The sequence below is a fragment of the Engraulis encrasicolus genome, chromosome 10, assembly GCF_034702125.1.
Source record: "Engraulis encrasicolus isolate BLACKSEA-1 chromosome 10, IST_EnEncr_1.0, whole genome shotgun sequence".
Lineage (NCBI taxonomy): Eukaryota > Metazoa > Chordata > Actinopteri > Clupeiformes > Engraulidae > Engraulis > Engraulis encrasicolus.
Window position 1 is genome coordinate 40,667,570 of NC_085866.1, and position 17,568 is coordinate 40,685,137.

The 17,568-nt window shown below is 44.1% G+C and overlaps 1 protein-coding gene across 4 annotated transcripts in view; it reads left to right on the top strand.

Moving 5' to 3' along the window:
- clstn1 (calsyntenin 1) overlaps nt 1-17,568 on the top strand; it is a 55,046-nt gene that overhangs the window by 33,442 nt on the left and 4,036 nt on the right. For 2 of the 4 annotated variants that reach the window (XM_063208871.1, XM_063208872.1), the window contains 10 exons: nt 1,260-1,508; nt 2,685-2,806; nt 4,726-4,888; nt 5,779-5,829; nt 8,063-8,220; nt 9,047-9,195; nt 12,109-12,353; nt 12,798-12,968; nt 15,551-15,696; nt 16,640-16,775. In XM_063208871.1, the coding sequence (XP_063064941.1) occupies nt 1,260-1,508; nt 2,685-2,806; nt 4,726-4,888; nt 5,779-5,829; nt 8,063-8,220; nt 9,047-9,195; nt 12,109-12,353; nt 12,798-12,968; nt 15,551-15,696; nt 16,640-16,775 (1,590 nt within the window). The remainder of the gene's footprint in view (nt 1-1,259; nt 1,509-2,684; nt 2,807-4,725; nt 4,889-5,778; nt 5,830-8,062; nt 8,221-9,046; nt 9,196-12,108; nt 12,354-12,797; nt 12,969-15,550; nt 15,697-16,639; nt 16,776-17,568) is intronic. The other 2 variants (XM_063208873.1, XM_063208874.1) reach the window with 1 other exon arrangement.

Sequence of the window (17,568 nt, forward strand, 5' to 3'; positions counted from 1 at the left end):
GCAAAGAAGTGACTTTACCAAGTGAACTTAAAACTGGCCTGCTGCTTAGTCCGCAGTATATATGTACGAGACATTGCGAGTGAGGTTTAACAATGTTCCGTGCTAAGGTCAGCTAGCTGGCATGAGTAACATGTGCCAGTGCCCAACGTGAGCTGCGTAGTATTGTCAAGGTTGGGTGCGTTTTTCCAGGACACCAGACTTAAGAGGGCTTATGAGATCAGGGTCGGAGACGCTCTTTCACTTGAACGAGAGATGCTCTTTCACTCGAATAGTCAGCACAATTTGTTTGTTATACTGGAAAGAAAAACATTTTTCTGAGATGTCAGAAAGACCGCCGACAAACATTAATAAAGAAAATAACCCCTCCAATCCTTACCACACCTACAAATTGCCCTCAGGAAAAACGCTGATGATCATCAGTTGTTATCTTACAGTATGTGGTGTAAAGACGCCCGTCAGAACGTCCATCAGGCCCTTGGGACTGTCCTGACCCGTCCCTGTCACCCTTACAGTGCTCAGGCGTGCCATGCCAGCTTAGTTGGCATCCCTTTGCCTTGCCCTGTAATCCCTAACGCTGATGACTCAGCCGTTCCCTCACATGTGCCCTTGTGTTGATGTTGTGGCTTGCCATCTGCACCCTGTGGTGTGTGCCCCATGTGGCAGCGGTGGCCTAATGGTTAGGGAGTTGGTCTTTGACTCAGAAGGTTGCAAGATCGAATCCCAGGTCATGCATCATTGAAGTGCCCTTCAGCAAGGCGCGTATCCCCACCTACTGTATATAGCCTATACCCTATACAGAAATAACTGCAAAGTTGACGATACACAAGGCAAGTTGTCTAGTGCTGATCCAACTCTCGGTTGTGTACTCTCTAATCCAACCATGATTAAAGTCTCTAGTCCAAATAAAATCTTATGGCAACTTCACCAAGAAACATTTCTCTAAAAGTTGCCTCGAGCATCATCATCGTCGGATAGAATTTTGTCGATTTGAATAAAAACGTTGGCTAAGTGCAAGGTGGCGTCATGCCATGTAATGACAACAGAAAGAGTGGAAGTCCGCACACCGTAGCTTTGAAGGTGAATTCAAGTCATACAATGTTTCGACCCAGCAGGGTCTTCATCAGGCAATGACAGCTACAAAGAGCGGACTTCTACTCTGTCTGTTGCCAGATACACCTTTGTCCTGCACCTTGCCTCAGCGAGGTGGAATGTGCAAACTTGTATTCCTCTGAAGAATATAATGTATAATGCCCATGCAGGTGCCAGTGGCAACACCGTGGAGCTGCTGCCCACCCCTAGCTCGGCCGCCAACTGGACCGTGGGCCTGCCCACCGACAACGGGCACGACAGCGACCAGGTGTTTGAGTTCAACGGCACGCAGGCCCTGAAGATCCCCGAGGGCGTGGTGAGCACCAGCCTGAAGGAGCCCTTCACCGTCTCCGTCTGGATGAGGCACGGCCCCGGCGCACGCGAGAAGGAGACCATCCTCTGCAACTCCGACAAGACAGGTGAGTGACTCGAGCGTGTGTGTATTAGATTGAACATCTCTGTCTCTCTCTCCCTGTCTCTTTCTTTCGCTCTCCATCTCTCTTGGCCTCTCGCTCTCTCTCTCCCTCTCTCTCTCTCTCTCTCTCTCTCTCTCTCTCTCTCTCTCTCTCTCTCTCTCTCTCTCTCTTTCTCTCTGTATCCTTGTGCGCCCTTAACATTCATACATATATTAGTATGACTCATTTCTGGCCAGCACTGAATTCCCATGTTTAGTAGCATTAGCAGAGAAATTGCACATTATATTATTAGTATAAGTGAGCAATTAGCCAGTGAGTGTGCGTGCGTGCGTGCATGCGTGTGTGTGTGCGATTCCTATGTTTAGCGGTTAGGAGGTTATATCAGGCGTGAAATGCCCCGAGTGGTTCATCCTTTACAGTTTACAGTAGAGGATCACTCTGTCTTACTCCAATCCAATCTTGTGGTAGCAGTGAGCCGTGCGGTGCTGGCAACTTATGTAAGTAGGATTACATCATAGTGAACGCCGTTAGCGGCTACTACCCATAGCGGGCGGTCATAACATGCTATTGTTTTAGCAAGAAGATGATGGGGGCCAGCGAGGGGACTGTAACCCAATTGTCTTCTTTGTGTTTGTTGTGAGGGTTTTGTGCGTACTGTACATGGGTATTAGTCCATGAAACATAGTTATAATTCAGGGTTTTAAGATTCGCATGGCATTGGTCATGTAATGCTTAGCCTAAATTCCTTTGGGGAATTGGGTAACACTCTTGATACTTCAAATCCGGTTGAGTGATTTTGTTTCTGTTTTCGGGCTGTTATTTTCACATTCACTCACACTGGAATGAGTCAAGTATATTTATGAATATCAGATGCACGGAGTAATGAAACATTTCAACATTTGCAATATCCTCTTGTGTATTCTTATGCGCCAATGCAATACATGTATAATAACAGTAAATAAACCAAGATTACGACAAGTATAAATCCAATGATTGACATAATTTGGTTTGACGTTTTATTACTCTGCAAGTGTGAACCAACACCAGTACTTGCTCCACGCCCATTACGACAACATTTTAACATTCATTCACATGTACTTTTGCATCACTGTAATAAACATACATTTACAATTATTGCTACAAGTCTGTGATGTGATTTGTGTGGTTGTTTTCTTACAGACATGAACAGGCACCACTACTCTCTGTACGTCCACAACTGCCGGCTGATCCTGCTGCTGAGGCAGGACCCTACCGAGGCCGAGAGCTACAAGCCTGCCGAGTTCCACTGGAAGCTGGATCAGGTCTGTTAGATTACAGTCAGGCCTATATTACATCCAACATTGTTGTTGTTATCACATATGAAAGGAGGTATGCAGGTGAGCATTGGTCATGGATTCTTACCATTTCCTTGAAAGGCGGGATAGAGTTAAAATAGCATATTGTGTCCTGGTTCCCAGCGTGAAAAAGGAAGAGTTATTTTCATTTAGCAAGTACGCACCAGTATGCTGTGTTTTTCTGTTTGCAGGGAAAAAAGAACGTACTTCAGTGACTCAGCACTATTTGGATGTCATAGACGTTCTTTACCAATAAATGACAAATTGATCATGCCATTCTTTCTACAACAAACAGGATTTTAATAGGACATTAGGAGGGAATAAAAAAATAGATCCCACTTACCAAAGACAATTATGTCTGATAGCCTTGAGAATTTTAAGAATGCACGAAACTTGTCATGGAGTGAAATTGTAGTATTGTCTTCAAACAAGGCCTCAACCACATGCCATATACGGTAAACGTTTTGGTTAAAATCCAGTGACCACCACAACACAGTGCACCACAACACAGTAAAACTGGAAGAATTTTCAGCATGTTTACAGGCTTGTGGTTTATACATGTGCATGTCACCAAACCAAATATTGTTGTCCTGCCTTCCAAAAAACATGAGGATTTTGCAGCCGGGATTCTTGTGTAAAAGCTGGAGGCTTCTCAGAGCTCCATTGTAAGGACCCTCTCAGAACCTGCCCTTGAAGACTTCTGAATGGGTAGACCGTTAAGGAGAGTGTGGTGGAGTCATGCCAAAGCAGCCTTTCATTGGTGCCCTTGTCTTTGTGAGTCTGCATTTAGTGCCCAGGGCTGGCGGAGAGTATTTGCTGACAGTGTGCAAAAAAAGAGGGCTTGCAGGGGTAATTTGGCTTAAAAGCAGTTTTACCGGCATACCGAAAACAGACAAACAAACCCTGGCGATCACAGAAATCCAGAGGAGCATGACCCACTCCTGCTTTATTTTGTTCCACTAAAATGTTAAGATGGGATTTGGGAAGTCGTTTTTAAGAACTAATTGGACAAGGCTGATGCATTTGTGTGGTTATTTGGGGCTTGTGCTACATTTTGGTCCATTATTTCCAGCACAGAAGTTAGTTCATCCGTTCATACACTTGTACCACATGTCCTATTGTACAAATTCAGCATTCATTCAACAAATTTCGAAAAAATGATGAGTGGGATTTAGTACTACAGATTCATTATAATTCTTCAGTATAAAATCAAAATAATACCCACATAGTAAGTGTTGCTTTTGTTCACTTCGGTGAGGTGTGTGCAGATATTTCAACCTGAGCAGGCTGTCTCAGATTGTACAAAACTATAGCCTGCAGCATGTGGAGCTCCCACTCAAAGAGGAGCAGCAGGAAACAAGCGTCCAAAAAAACTACAAAGCCTCTGTGTTTCCTTCGGCAGTCAGATTGGGCTTTTATGTACATTTTTTTTTCATATCGAAAAGCCCTTTTGTTTGAAACTTCATAAAATACTAAATCAGGCCCTCAGCCGAGAGCGCACAGCAAACACAAAAGCGGAGAGGAAGAATGCATAGTGGATTCCGCAGGCACATGCCTTCAAAGGGATGTCTCAGGTTTTTTTCTTTTTGTTTTGCGTGTTCATGATGTGGGCTGCAGTTGTTTTGACTGAGCAAGCCTTCCTAGCCCACTGCAGCAGCACACTCTCTAATGGAAAATACTGCACCGCACATAATAAAAAATAAAATAAAATAAGAAAAATATATTCCGAGAACACAAATGGGGTTGAAATTTTCAATTATCTGTAAGCCACTGAAGGCAGTTGCCATGTCTGAGCATTAATGCATTTTCATTTTGATTAAATCTCTGTCACTCCCTGTCTCTCTCCCTTCCTTTGATCTCTGTCTCCGCATCTCCTCTGACCCCAGGTGTGCGATAAGGAGTGGCATCACTACGTGCTGAACATCGAGTTCCCCTCTGTCACCCTGTTCGTGGACGGTGTGACCTTCGAGCCCTTCCTGGTCACCGAGGACTACCCCCTGCATGCTTCCAAGCTGGAGACCCAGCTGACCGTTGGAGCTTGCTGGCAAGGTAACGACATTGTCCAAACGCCAATGAAGGCTTTTGTGGTTTCTTGACCATTCTGCTAATAGGGTAGAAAGAATCTCTTTTGTGTCTCTTCTCCCTTTCTCCCTCCTCCTGTAGATTGTAGGTACTCTATCGAGCATGTTAGTCACCTGAGGCGACAGCCAGCCTCATGCATGCATAGCAATGTAGTCTGTTAATCGTTGCTAAGCGATGATCATTAGGCAGGTAATTTGACGGCGCTCCTGAGGTGGAAATGCATCCACCGAGCACAGACTCTTGTGTCCTCAGGCAAGAATATTGAACACCGGAAATAATTTGTTTTCGAGGACAAACCCAGAGGATATATGTTGTAAGAGTTAGCACTGCTATGACCAAGGACTCATTATTCCAAATATGTTGTTCATATCACGTAGCCTCATGATTCCACCAGTAGAATGCTGTATTAGTCATTAAAAAGACTTCACTGCCATAGCACTACACTACTGCGACATTGCACAGAGTTCTTAGTAACACATTATGACTTGATAGTTGCCATTCTAGTAACAACATAATTATAATAGGGATTTTGTCTTAATGGTAGGTTAAAAGTAGGTCTTCTACTTCATTTGGTATACAAGCTGCCGGTGGAATTGTCTCTCTTTCAAACTACAGATGACTAATGAAACAAATTTGGAATATTATTTTAAGATTGAATGAAAAAAATGTACTTAGCGTTGCTTTGTTAACAGTGATAGCCGAAGAACACTTTTTGGACAGTAGGTCATGTTGCACTGACATGATACTTGATCCACTGAGTTGTTGGTTAACTGTGTCGGTTAACAAAGCGTTGGTCTCTCCCTGCTCTCTCTCTTTCTCTCTCTTCCTTTCTCTCCTTTGTGTCTTACCCTCCACAGACGGCTCAGGAGTTGAGAATGACACAGATGCCGTGTCTGAGCCTCCCACAGGTTGCATATACACTCTCAATCCTCTCAGCCGTTCGATGCGTGTACTGTACAGCACACACACTAAAAAGTGTTTAACCCAACGTGCTTGTGCGAGTCTTACAAACTCCCATCGGCAACTAAAGTGGCCTCCACTCTGGAGAGCTTTAGTTGTTTCCGGGGAGTTATCATCATTCAGCTTCGGAATGTTTTTTGCGTTTTAACACCCCATGGCCCCATTTTCAGTTGTATACTTCTGTGCTCTTCTGTTCTTCCCAGACCTTTTTTATGTTCATCCATCTCTATCTGTTCTTCTTCTGTTGTCATTCCTTTGAAACACAATTCAGCTGTTCTGCTGCCTGCGATTTTTATTTTCAGGTCACAGTCTGCCTGCCACTTGACACTCAATGCTCAATGCAGCAAAGGCAAATATTTGGCGGCAGTGCTGTAGGCACCAGACACAATTCAATATTACTGCACAGTATTTGTAGTCGGCCAGGAGGACGGGTCTGGTCTTCCGGCATTCTGCAGTGCTACTGATGTGTCACCTTGCGGGAGATAGAGAGCGAGCCACACTGCACTACACACCACAGCACTGCACTACACAGCACAGTGCAGCGAGTCCTGATATAAACTTCAGCTCTGCTTCCCTATCCAGCATGATGAGGCAGTTTTGGATTTCTGCATTTTTGTGAAACGCCAGCCAAGCCCTGCCCAGCCAGCAGGAGCAGAGCTGCTTTGTAATGTTTTTGTTATCATTTCAGTTAATATTTTTCCACACAATGTGCTATACTTAATGCTTTATAACTGTAGTCTTCTCAGAATACTTCCCATGCAGTGTCTCTTAACGCATATATTGGACAATATGGAAATCCTTTTTGGTTTCATAATACCTCATGAACATAAATGTATAAAGAGGACAAGTCAGTCATATTTTATTTGGACGAAGCACTCTCTCTGCATTTATATGTATATGTATCACTTTTTTATTTCTATCTTAATATTTTTCATCTTGTCCTATTCTTATCATCTGTTTTTTTATTTCCTGTTTACATTAAGGCATGCATTAGCATTCCATCCTGACTATACTGTTCATCTCAGTAGCCCTGTTACTCCCCCATCTTTTTACTACAGTGATAGCAGTGGTGTAGTCTACGTAGAACGCAGGTATACGGAGTATACCCACTTCTAAATTTCAGGGATTTCAGTATACCCACTTAAAATTGATTGATCCATTATTTTGAATGGCACAAATATATACAGTATACCCACTTCAAAAAATGCTCAAATATACAGTATACCCACCATAAAAAAGTAGACTACACCACTGAGTGATAGTAATAAGTATTTGATCCCTTGCTGATGTTGTTGGTTTGCCCACTAATAAAGACATAATCAGGATTCTGTTCTTTAATGTTATTTTCAGGATTTTCTTTTTGATATTCTGTTCCTCCAAGGTAGAATAAACATACCATTAGAATTATAGACTGATCATGTCTTTATCAGTCGGCAAACAAACAAAATCAGCAAGGCTTCAGATACTTATTGCTACCACTGTATGTGAGAAAGAGAGACGTGCATGTGTCTCCGTGCCAGCCATCTGCTCACCTCACCTCATCATTTGCCTCAGCAGGCCCACTTTACTCTACGCTATCTCTGCCACTGGGCAGCTCTGATACACATACACATACTGAACATACAGGGCACACTAACCTGCATGATGGCCATCATCCGTCACAACAGGCATCGTTCTCTTGCAGAGGTGGCATGCTCCAGTCAACCGACCGACATTTACTTTTGCCTGTGGCTGTATGTGTACGTGTGTGTGTTCGTGATTAAGAGCTTGAGAGAATGTTTGTGTGTGTGTGTGTTATGTGTGTGTGTGTGTGTGTGTGTGTGTGTGTGTGTGTGTGTGTGTGTGTGTGTGTGTGTGTGTGTGTGTGTGTGTGTGTGTGTGTGTGTGTGTGTGTGTGTGTGTGTGTGTGTGTGTGTGTGTGTGTGTGTGTGTGTGCATGTGTGTGAGTGAGAGAGATATGTATGAAAGCATGCATGTACAGTCTGTATGTATGTATGTATGTATGTATGTATGTATGTATGTATGTATGTATGTATGTATGTATGTATGTATGTATGTATGTATGTATGCATGTCAAGTCATGTCATGCTGGTGAGTGTGTGTGAGCATATGCATACAAGTTGCGCATATGTGTGTTTGTAAGACTTCCAATGCCCATGCCCCTCTCTCTCTGCCCCGTAGGTGGTGCTGCCCACATGGCCCAGTTCTTCAGGGGCAACCTGGCCGGCCTCATGATCCGCACGGGCAAGCTGGACAACAAGAAGGTCATCGACTGCCTGTACACCTGCAAGGAGGGCCTGGACGTGCAGATGCCAGAGGAGGTTGTCAATACCGTCAAGGTGAGGAGCAGAATTACTTTACTGATCCACAGAAAAAATTAGTAGTATTGATTAAATTAACAGTATTAACAGTATTAATTCAACAGTTAGATAGTCAATTTAACATTCAATTTGCCTTTTGCATATTCTTTACATTTAACATTGCATTTTTCACCACTGTGTCCCAAGGGGAAATTAAGGAGGGGACGGGTTAAATATAGGAAAGCCACTAGGTTTATCTTTCTGGGGCTTTAGCCCAGGATAGCCAAAAGTTCAGGTTATTTATTTGATTGTGTTTAGATAATCTGTAAATATGCACGTGGTGTAGCCAGGCTAAGCCTAGGTTATCCCTCCAATCCTGTGAAGGTGAGAGGGGTGAGAGGGGTGAGCCCTGTGTCAAAGGCCAGAGTTCAGAAGTGAGAGGGGTGAAGGGCAGGGGCCTCTTCGAGACATTTTTCTAAAGAGGGTATAGTCCAGGGGTGAACTCAGCTCTTTCAGGGGCAGCCAAAAGGTGTTAAGCTTCTTTGTTTTATTTTTCTCGGTTCATTTACATGCAGTCTAGCCGGGTTAAACTCAGGTGATCTGTCTCCGTAGAGACGCCACTTGTCACCATGGTCCCATTTTAAAGGGTGAAAAGCGCAAAGGCCCACATGCTGAGTTTTCAGTGAAGTCACCTGTGCTAGAAACACAGGAAGACAGAAGATATGGCAGGACTTTCACTTTACACTTTTCACTTTCACTTAATCCAGTGTGCAGACTCCACCATAAATTTAGCTTGAAGTCGAGTAACAGAGTCTCAGAGATAGTGTACTTAACCCATTGTTGTTCACCTCCTGTCTGGTTTCAGGTGCAGTTCAACCCCAACCAGTCCTCTCTGACCCTGGAGGGTGATGACATTGAGAGCTTCGAGAAGGTCATGCAGCACATCTCCTACCTGAACTCCAGGCAGTTCCCCACACCCGGCATCAGGCACCTCCGCATCTCCACCACAGTCAAGTAAGTCCTCTTCTCCACCCCCACATTTTATCTCAAGATGTTTAATATTTAATCAAGATGTTATATCATCAGATTTGTATGGGTTGCTGCTGGTTTGATCCCAGACACAGGCAAGGTGATCTCCCCATCCTCTTCCATGACTGTGCTACTGAGTGTGGTACCATACTGCCAAACTGCTCACTGGAGGTGCCAGTTTGGCTGCCTACTTGCACAGATGAGGCATACATGCAATCTCTGTGCGTGCACTTTGTGCTGTGTCACAATGAAAATGGGATTTTCCCAGTGGGTCTTCCTTTCATCTCCACCGAGTGGAGGTCTAAATCAATTGAGTGACCTTCTCCCGTATCCATGGACCATTACTGCTTTGTTGTCATACGGCCAACACTGAGAAAGAAGCTTTGTTCTTTTGTTCTGTCTCTGCCTGTATTAGATTACATTATTATTGCATTAAGCAGTCACTTTTATCCTAAGTGACTTCCAATTATAGAACAGAAGATCTTTATTGGCCTTATAGCGAGGACAACAAAAGCTAAAATGTCAGCTCAGTCAAGGCAACAATCAAAGTTCATGCTGACCTTTTCAACAATACACCACAGCTGTATTGCTTCAGTATGATGTGTATTGCTTCAGTATGATGTGCAGGGTGCATGGGAAAAGTATAATATACTACTAAGCCAATGTCCAAGTAGTTAACCGTTTACCTGTTCCCCATGTGGGTTATCATTATTTACTGTGCATGTACAAGAAAGGTCTGATGTTCTCTATCACGTTAATCTCTGAGAATATAACTATTAACCTTTTCCTACCTTATATACAGTGAGTCCAATAAGTATTTGATCCCTTGCTGATTTTGTTGGTTTGCCTACTAACAAAGACATGATCAGTCAATAAATGTTATGATAATATGTATTCTAATATGGAGAGACAGAATATCAAAAAGAAAATCTAGAAATTAACTTAAAAGAATATATATTAATTTATTTCCATTTCATCGAGCAAAATAAGTATTTGATCCCCTGCCAACTGATTACCACAGGCCCACAGACAAGATGAGCACTTCCGATCAACTTGTCATCTGAATTAAAGACACTTGTACATACTAACATGCATAAAAGACACATTGAATCAGCAGAATCAGTCCATAGTATGAGTGAATCAGTCACACTCCAACCTCACCAGCATGGGAAAGACCAAAGAGCGGTCAAATGATATCAAGGACAAGATTTTAGACCTGAACAAGATTAAATGGGCTGCAAAGCCACAAGACAGAGACTGGGTATTAATGACCCAGCTGTTGATGCATTCCTTCCAAAATGTGAGGAATACAAAATGACTATCCATCAGGCTGTCTGGGGTTTTATACAAGATTTGACCTTTTGTAGGGATTTGATAATCATGAGAACAGAAAGAAAGCACCCTAGTCCTGTACGGGATGAACTAGGCAATGATATCAAAGCTACCGGGACCAAAATCACTGAGAAAACTACTGGTAGCACTTAATGCCACAGAGGTTTAAAATCCTGTAGTGCACACATGGTACCTCTGCTTCAGAAGGAACCTGTGCAGTCCCACCTGAGGTTTGCCAACGGACAGGATATCAGGATATCAGGATATGATAAGGAGGTGCTGTAGTCAGATGAAACCAAAATCAAGCTGTTTGGCATTAACACAATTCAATGTGTTTTGAGAGAGTACTGCTGTCTATGATCCCAACAACACCCTCCTCACCATTATGGTTTGAGGGTGTTTGTCTGGCCAAGGCACAGGACAACTTCACATCATCAACGAATGGATGGAGGGAGACATCCTGAGTGCTAACGTCCTTCCCTCCACCACTACACTGAAGGGTGGGCCATTTTTGGATCTCCCAACATGACAATAATACACAACATACTGTCAAAACAACGAAGGAGTGGCTCAATAAGAAGCATATTAAAGTCATGAAGTGGCCTAGACAGTCTCCAAATATTAACCCTATAGTAATTCTATGGAGAGAACTGAACCTCCCATTTGCCAAACTACAGCCACAAACTATTAATGTTTTAGAGATAATCTGCAAAGAAAAATGGGCAAAAATATTTTCTACTATATGCACAAACATTGTCATCAACTAAAAGAAGCATCTGACCTCACTGCTAGACAACTAGGGCTTTGCCACAAAGAACTTTATCTTCTTTAGCTAGAGGGGTCAAATTATTTATTCACTTATTTGCCTACATTAAATACAAATAAATTAAAATATATTATTTTAAGTTATTTTCTGGAATTTCTTTTTGATATCCTGTCTCTCCATGTTTGAATTCATATTATCATAAATTTATAGACTGGTCATGTCTTTATTAGTGGGCAAATCAGCAAGGGATCAAATACATATTGGACTCACTGTAGTTGTTCATTGTAGACAGTTATGAAATACTCCAGTGTGCCAAATACTCCAGTATTTAACATTCTGGTAGATAACTGGTAACTGATACATGTCTCATTCATCCAGTCTTTCATTGAGTAGTAGTCATGCATGTAGTATAGAAATCTCCAGGTACCCCAATTTAGCCTGGATAGCATTGTCAACTGTGAGCTGTGTGTGAGCTTGAAATCCCCTTTTCTTCTACTGTTGAAACAACAATTAAACGACTCTTTCCAGCAGGGCCAAATACAGAATCCTCTAAATGCTCAACTTGAATGGGTTCCGAATCCTTGGAAAATGTTAAATATCAGACATGGGAATCTTTGCTAGACTTAACTTGTGAAACTTTGACATTGAAACATCATGCCAACTATAGACGGGTCCAAGCTAGCTCCAACTAGCACCCACTGTATAATAACGAATAGCAATAATACCAGGTGCTTCAATGAGGCATAATGCTTCTACTTTAAGAACTAATCCGTCTGCCGCTTTCTGTTTTCCACCTCTAGGTGCTTCAACGAGGAGACGTGCATCTCGGTGCCGGACTCGGAGGGATACGTGATGGTGCTGCAGCCCGAGGAGCCCAAGATCAGCCTGAGCGGCATCGACCACTTCGCTCGCGGCGCCCTGGACTTCGAGAGCAGCGAGGGTGTCACGCTCTTCCCCGAGCTGCGCATCGTCAGCACCATCACCCGCGAGGTGGAGCCTGAGGCCGAAGCCGAGGCCGAGACCGAGGGAGAGGACGACCCCACAGGTATGGCAAACAGGAGTGGGAACAATATGGGGGCGCTAATTTCAACATTGCATATCCACGCTGATAATGTTGGTATCCCTTACCCAGCTATTATTGTCTCTCACAAACCCAGAGGTATGCCAAGCAAGAAAGCAGGAATTACCTCTCCACAATTGGGTCCTAGATATTATTGGGATAATATTTTACATTCATTTTAATATTATATGGGTATCTCTCAAAAAGGCTTTGTTTGTGTCACTGAAGGCTACTAGACTTTGATGAAGGGGCTATCAGTAGCCCCTATGATTCAAATTATGACCTCATGTCAATTATTTATCAAATTCAAAATATCAATATTTTTGCCAACTTTTAGTAAGCCCAGAGACATGTGCTCTTAAATACATTCTCATGCTGAATTGAACGTCAGGGCACATTTTCACAAACTGTATGTCTCTCCGTACGTAGTTCAAGAGACGGTGGTGTCTGAGGAGATCATGCACAACCTGGACACGTGTGAGGTGTCGGTGGTGGGAGAGGACCTGGATGGGGAGCACGAGAGCCTGGAGGTGGACCTGACCCAGGTGCAGCAGCGCGGCCTGGAAATGAGCTCCTCCAACGTGGGCATGATCATCACCGGTAGGCCCCATCCCCTTCTTTCTCAACACTAGTGCTGGGTTATTACTCTAGGGCTGGATTATAAAAAACAATGAATTATCTACAATATATAGCATTATACGTGTATATTCAGGGAATAATAATCATCACCACTCACCATCACTCTCTCTCTCCGTGCTACCCTACCTAATCACTAAGTCGTAGTGTCGGAGTATCCAAAAATGTTTTAACTTTCAGCAGTGCTTCCTCCGCATTTTCCCTCACGTCAATATGGCAGAATGTTCTCTTTGAACTTAGGTCTCTAGGGTCTCCAAACATACACTTTGATGCTGATGCAACACTGATGTTGGTATGGCAAGTAGACCACTCCCACAATCTTTGAGATGGTCATTGTATGCAGGGCCCAACATGAATGTGAATCAAGCAAAACTGGCACTGATACAAAGAAACATGACTATATAATATGGAATGCCTATGCATTGAATGAATGGATGCATCACTTGAACAAAAAAAAAATATATATTTTTAAAGACACCACTCAACGTACACCCTCCACCTCTAACCTACCTTGCCCTGTGAATTATACTGCACCATTAACATCCTAACTTACTCCTCGTTTCATCACTTTGTAATTGGGTTGCTCCCTACCGGGTGAAGAGGTTTAGCAGGCATCTTTCTGAGCGGCGCCTCTTCATGTTAATGTCTGCACAAGGACAGCACATTTCATCACTTAACGGTAAAATTAGGTGCCATGTACCCAGAGCAACCTGCATGGCTCATTGAAGCGGGGGTAGCTTTTCGAGTGGTCCCTATTCATACTAATGGCTGGACAGGAGAGAGCTCTAGCATTGACTAATAGTGCTGTGCAATTCAACACTTACAAAGAGTACAGCCAACTAGAAGAGTGCTAAATCTGACTCTGAGTGCTGAATTAACACTTTCAAAATGTGCTTCATGCAGCACAGCACATCACAGACACTGGCCTCAATTACTGCCCTCTGCTACTGAATAGCAGGGCTGGACGGAGAAAAAAAAAACAGGCTGGGCATTTTCAGCCAAAACTGGTCCACCAGGCATTGAGAGAGAGAGAGAGAGACAAGGACCACAACAACCACATTGAATATTTAAATCTGACTCGTAGAAGTCAGCTGTAACAGCACGAGGACTGACACCACTACGTTGAGGGGAGGGAGGACCAGGCCAAATTCAGCAACAGTCCACGGGGCAAATGCCCTGTATGCCATATGGCCAATCCAGCCCTGCTGAATACAGTGAGTCATCAGTAGAGCAGGGCTCCAGGTGCAGGTGGTGTAATGTGCCTGAGTCTTGAGTGTGAGAGCTAGGGCCACTAGGATGAGCAAACACCTGACCTAGATACTCCAGTACTGCCGGCCTGAAAAGCTGGAATAGTTACATTTGTTTGAACAGCAGATGAGGGCACTGTGTGTGTGTCTGTGTGTGTCTGTGTGTGTGTGTGTGTGTGTGTGTGTGTGTGTGTGTGTGTGTGTGTGTGTGTGTGTGTGTGTGTGTGTGTGTGTGTGTGTGTGCGTGCGTCTGCGTCTGCGTCTGCGCGCGTCTTGTGTGTTGGAAGAAATTTGGGTGGTTGGACAAGTGTGTTACCTTGTTCTGGGGGCAAATGCAGTCCATGATGAAATCACAATCGGTAGGTGCGTGTGTGAGAGAGAGAGAGAGAGAGAGAGAGAGTGAGTGTGAGTGTGTCTGTGTGTGCGCGCGCGCACACATGCCTGCGTGTCTGTGGAGTAGAGAATGTGGGTGGTTGAAGGAGTGCTTTACAATACTGTTCTAGCCATGACACCTCATTCAGTCGTGTGCATGTGTGTGCATAGTGAAGTACTAAGGGAACATCTTTGACCTGGGCCCGGGACAAAGTCATCTGAAAGGTCCCCCCTCTGAAGACATACAATGTAATTGGAACCCAATTCTGGGCCCGGGACAAATGATACATTTATTCCCTCCCTGTTGGCAGGCCTGACTGTAATTGTGCTAACTATGTGTAGGCAAGAAGATTGGAGGGATGTGGGTGGTTGAACAAATGTGTTGCCATGCTCTGATAGCAGAGCCTTGGTGAAATCACTCCATTGTTGGCCAGAAGTAGGACCATGACCTACTGATAATAGCCCTGTCAAGTGTGTGTGTGTGTGTGTGTGTGTGTGTGTGTGTGTGTGTGTGTGTGTGTGTGTGTGTGTGTGTGTGTGTGTGTGTGTGTGTGTGTGTGTGTGTGTGTGTGTGTGTGTGTGTGTGTGTGTGTGTGTGTACATACTTGCGTGCATGTGTGTGTGTGTGTGTGTGTGTGTGTGTGTGTGTGTGTGTGTGTGTGCATACTTGCGTGCATGTGTGTCCGTGTGTGTGTGCGTGCATGTTGTGGGATGTAAGTGGTTGAAAGAGTGTTTCATCATGCTGTTGTAGTGAAGCAATTTAAATGTGTGCTTCTGTGTGTGTGTGCACGCTTCTGTGCATGTGAGCAGTTTAGTAACTTGGTGTGCCCTGTATGTGTGTGTGTGTGTGTGTGTGTGTGTGTGTGTGTGTGTGTGTGTGTGTGTGTGTGTGTGTGTGTGTGTGTGTGTGTGTGTGTGTGTGTGCAGGCGTGAACACCATGGCCAACTATGAGCAGGTGCTGCACCTGATCCGCTACAGGAACTGGCACACGGAGGCCCTCTTCGACAGGAAGTTCAAGCTGGTCTGCTCCGAGCTCAACGGACGCTACATCAGCAACGAATTCAAAGTTGAGGTAGGATGGTAAACGGCAAATGATGGTGTTTTATATACGCATCAGTTTAAGAGTAAATTAAGCAGTTTAAGAACAAATTAAGAGTTTTAGCTGCTTTATATGTGTGTGTGTGTACTGCACCAATCTATCTTCTGTTGAATTTGAGTGGTATATCCTGCTGCATTTTGCAGCTGACCAACAACTGATTGACCATACTGTTGTTAACTTTTGTCTATTCCTGTGTTCCAATAAATTGGGCCCTGGAATGTGGCATGTTTACTGTTACTTTGCTGATATCTGGAGAGCTCAGATCGAGAGCCTCTGCTGTTGAAGGCCATTGTGCCATTGTTGGAGAAGAGAATTTTGGAAGCGTCCAAAATCTAACACTTCGTGAGGCCAACAAGGTGGGGTACTCACTCCATGTGGGGCCCAATTCCTGGACCCCACATGTTTTGACCCCTCTTGCTGGGGTAGTTTTGTTGTTTGTGGTAAATGTAAAAGTGTAAAAACATTTCCTCACTGACAGGTTCAGGTTAGGGATTGTTTTGGTTTGGACACAGTTTAACATTCTTTAGGTATTGTTAGGATTAATATGAATGGAATGGGAGGGCCCCATAACGATATTAAGGTGGGGCTGTGTGTGTGTGTGTGTGTGTGTGTGTGTGTGTGTGTGTGTGTGTGTGTGTGTGTGTGTGTGTGTGTGTGTGTGTGTGTGTGTGTGTGTGTGTGTGTGTGTGTGTGTGTTGAGCTATTTGTTCCTGCCTGTCTGTCCTGGTCTGCCTGTCAGGGGCCCCTGCTAGTTGACAAATAAGCCTAGTCATCCTCTCTCAGGCACGTGTGAATATGCACCAGTGTGTGTATGTGTGTTAGAGAGAGAGGTGTGTGTGTGTGTGTGTGTGTGTGTGTGCGTGTGCGTGTTTAAGCAGTTCCTCACCCCAATTTTTTGCTGCGTTTGCCCCTGCAGGTTAACGTCATCCACACGGCCAACCCCATCGAGCACGCCAACAACGCCATGGTTCAGCCCCAGTTCATCAACCCCGTGCACCACGCCTCCGTAGACCTCTCCGGACACAACCTGGTCAACGCACACCAGTCCTCAGGTACAGTACACACACACAACTGTCCCTCTTCATATGCCCACCTGTCCCTCCTCAAATGCTCAGACACAGACAGTTCTGCTGATCTGTTTCTTTGAGGCAAGATTTGTTTTTGTCTTTCATGCCAAATAAGAGTTGGTGAAGGACGGGGAACTGTCCTCGGGTCAAACTCGTGTCCAGTTCTGCAGATTTATCATACAGCACCTTAGCCCGATACTGAGATACAGAGCCCCATATCTGTTTTTCTTAAGGGGCCATTCGCATTTTACGTCACATTTTGGATCACAGCTCTCCAAGGGGCCTTGAGATCTGGCCAGTAACACAGATCTGTGTAGTTGGAGAGAGTAGAGTAGGGTAAAGGAAAAGTTAATTTGTCTGGCACATATTATACACAGGGGCAGTCACAGAAACTTCTGCGTCACAGAAACAAGGACATAAGAACACTGTGGAGAGCCATTAAGGGCCCATTCACCATTTACATTATGAATCAAAACCATATAAAATACCACAGGGACACTCCTGTCACCTTATTCAGATCTGGGCTGCATTTCCCAAAAACTCTAGTTTAGTAGTATTGAAGTATGAGATGGCCCATTATATCAACATATCAGAAAGTACTGCAGATACATGCAGGTACTGTACACTTGTCACTGGGAGAAATGTGGGGACACATTTTTCAGAGGTTTTTCTGGCAACACTAATGGCCTCAACAAGTCATTGTGCCTCCTCCAAAGGCTTTTGGACTGCCTGAAAAATACTTCAATGGATGGACAGCATTTACTTTGTATATTCCGTC